We start from the raw sequence: 2718 nt of genomic DNA on the forward strand, positions 1-2718 counted from the left end.
AAAGTGGTGTGAGATGTAGATGTTGTGCGCTTCGCATGTTTTGTCTAAACTTCTAAAGTTTGCGCAAATGCTTTATTTCACCTTCGCTGCGTCAAAGCACGGACTTGTTCTGCTGCTGTCGGCGAGCGTAAAACAAATCATTTGCATATGATAGCCTGTTTGTAACCTGATGTGACACCTAAATAAAAACTGAGTGGGCAAAAGTCTGAGTCAGAGATGCCATTGGTGACGCAACGTGGGATTTACCCGTTAAAATTTCCAGCGTCAACAGATCTTTTTAGAATGCAAATAAAAAGTATACCGTTCACTACTTTCAGCGCAGTGACCCGGTAGGTCTCATAAAAGCAGCTTTCAGGTGCTGCAGATTAGAGCAATGAACCAATCGGACTCTACCGGCTGTGTTTATCATTCTGATCCATTTAATAAGTCTCAAAACACACATCACAACAACAACAGCGACAACAACAAAAAATCAAATCAAAATGGTCAAGTCGCTATGAGTCAAACATTTACACTCCAACATGGTTTAAACATTAACCACAACTGCTGAACAAATGGAGTTACACGAGACAAAATGCGTACAAAAATAGAATGTCTTCCAACTTTACATATGAAAGGACAAATATACATTGCGATAGAAGCGTCCTTGAATCAGTATGTGTACAAAAAGACACACAGCAAGGCACTAAAGGGAAAATTAAGAGTTCCACAAACATGTTAAGATGAATTCATTGTCAATTTAATAACTTAAAATTGTTTAATTTCTTGGAAACGTTATTGCAGTTATTTCACATTCGCGCACAAAAGCTGGGCTCTTAGTTAAGTGTTGGCTAGATTTTATTTCATAAAGTCCCTTTCACATTACAAATGATCTATTAATTTTGTATGAATTGTATTGGCTTTTTTATTTGTATTTTCAATAGACTGTGCAGTCAAAGTGCATTCGTGTCAGTCTTTCACTCAGTTCTGCGGCAGGAATGGGAGAATGTGCGTATCTGCGCACCACTGCACAAAAGTTCTTGTTTATTCCCATCCTGGTGATTGGACCGCGGTCTTCAGTTCACAATAGCTGAAGAACTGTTCTGATCGTACCCTTCTTTTTTAGGTTTTCTTCTTAGTTTAGTTTTAGTTCACACTGCCTCGGTGACAGCAAAGCTTTCCACGGAAACCTACGAACAGATCCCGTTGGCTGCGCTGATGCCGCCTGATAACCGGTCCAGTCCGGAGCTGCTGGATGAGGAAGAGGAGGAAGAGGAGACAGTGGAGGACTTCCTCTCTTTCTGTCTCAGGTGAATTTTTGTATGTCTCTTTCTCTCGTCGCTCCGAGCAAACTTGCGGCCGCAGAAGTCGCAGGCGAACGGCTTCTCTCCCGTGTGCGTACGGATGTGAGTGGTGAGGTGGTCGCTGCGGCTGAAGTTACGCATGCAGATCCGACACTGGAAGGGCTTGTGTCCAGTGTGGATGCGGATGTGTCTGGTCAGTTCATCCGATCGCGAGAAACGCCGGTCGCAGCCCTCCGCTGGACAGGGGTACGGCCGCTCATGGATTGGTGTCTTGCTGGGTCTGTTCGGGTACTTTCTGGGTCGCAGGATTGGCCGCAGGGGCAGATTCTGTGGGCTGTACGCAGAGGGGAGCCGCGGCGCCCCTCCCTCGGAGGCACCACTACCCGGAGCCCCCAGAGTAAAGTTCCTGATAGTGTTCAGGGGGGTCAGAGGTGGAGGGACACGGAAGGTATCAAGAGGACAAGAGCCAAACGGTTTCCGATCCTGGATGCCTGCCGTGTGCATGTCCCGCTGGCAAGTCGGCTGGAAGAAGCCCGAATAGTCGGGGATGATGGGGAAAAGCCCTGGTGCGTCTGAGCTTCCGGGCTGCTTGGGTGACGAGTAGGAGGGTGGAGGGTAAGAGGCGATGGGGCAGGTAGAGGTGGACAAAAATGCAGAGGGGTCCTGGTATACCTCCCCACAGCCGGAGGTGGAGTAAGGAGGCGGGGGTGAGTACAAGTGGTGGTGGTGCTCTAGCTCTGCCTGGCTCTGAGCCGCCATGGTGCAACTCAAATTACCACTGGAGAAGTGATTGGGAGATCCTGAAGAAGCCGGGGAGGAGGACGCTGAAGAGCAGGGAGGAGGAGGAGGAGGAGGTGGCTGGGCCACGTTGAAGATCCCCGAGACGATGTTGATCACTCCCTCGGGGTTCCAGTTACCTGGATATTGAGAGTCGATGGAGAACTTCCCCATGTAGGTGAAGGTCTGGTTGCGATGGGCTGCAGGCTGCGAGAAGCTGCTGGAATATGAAGAGAGGTCCAAGGAGCGTTTTTCTGCACTCATGTCTGCGCCCATCAAGCCATCTGCGGGGGGAAACAAATCAGAAAGCATGATTCATTAACCTCTTCACACTAGACCGGAAAGTGGGCTTTAAGTGACAGAGAGCAGGTGCATCTGTGTTCCGTTACGCACGGACTGCGCTCCTACCATCCCAAACATCTTAAGTACAGCACTCCAAAATTTAACAGAAATGTGTCCTTGTTATTCTTTCTTGCAGTCATTTGCGAAATGTTGAAAAAAAAAGAAGTTTTTTTATTGTTTTGTTTTTGGATGTTGGATGTATAAAATGTTTCACACACACACACACACACACACACACACTGTTTCACTCCCACACACAACATTAATCTGGTCGTAATGCGCGCCCAAGTCGTTGTTGGGGAAGATCGCCACAGAG

General features: G+C 48.0%; 1 protein-coding gene across 1 annotated transcript in view; it reads right to left on the bottom strand.

The window, feature by feature from the left end:
- Positions 1–1106: 1106 nt before the first annotated feature.
- Positions 1107–2718, bottom strand: part of egr2b (early growth response 2b) — a 2204-nt gene continuing 592 nt past the window's right edge. The window contains exon 2 of the mRNA XM_005943339.3: positions 1107–2344. Coding sequence (XP_005943401.1) covers positions 1170–2344 — 1175 coding nt within the window. The 3' untranslated portion in view covers positions 1107–1169. The remainder of the gene's footprint in view (positions 2345–2718) is intronic.

Source organism: Haplochromis burtoni, unplaced genomic scaffold (assembly GCF_018398535.1).
Source record: "Haplochromis burtoni strain Fernald_Lab_line unplaced genomic scaffold, NCSU_Asbu1 Contig_367, whole genome shotgun sequence".
Lineage (NCBI taxonomy): Eukaryota > Metazoa > Chordata > Actinopteri > Cichliformes > Cichlidae > Haplochromis > Haplochromis burtoni.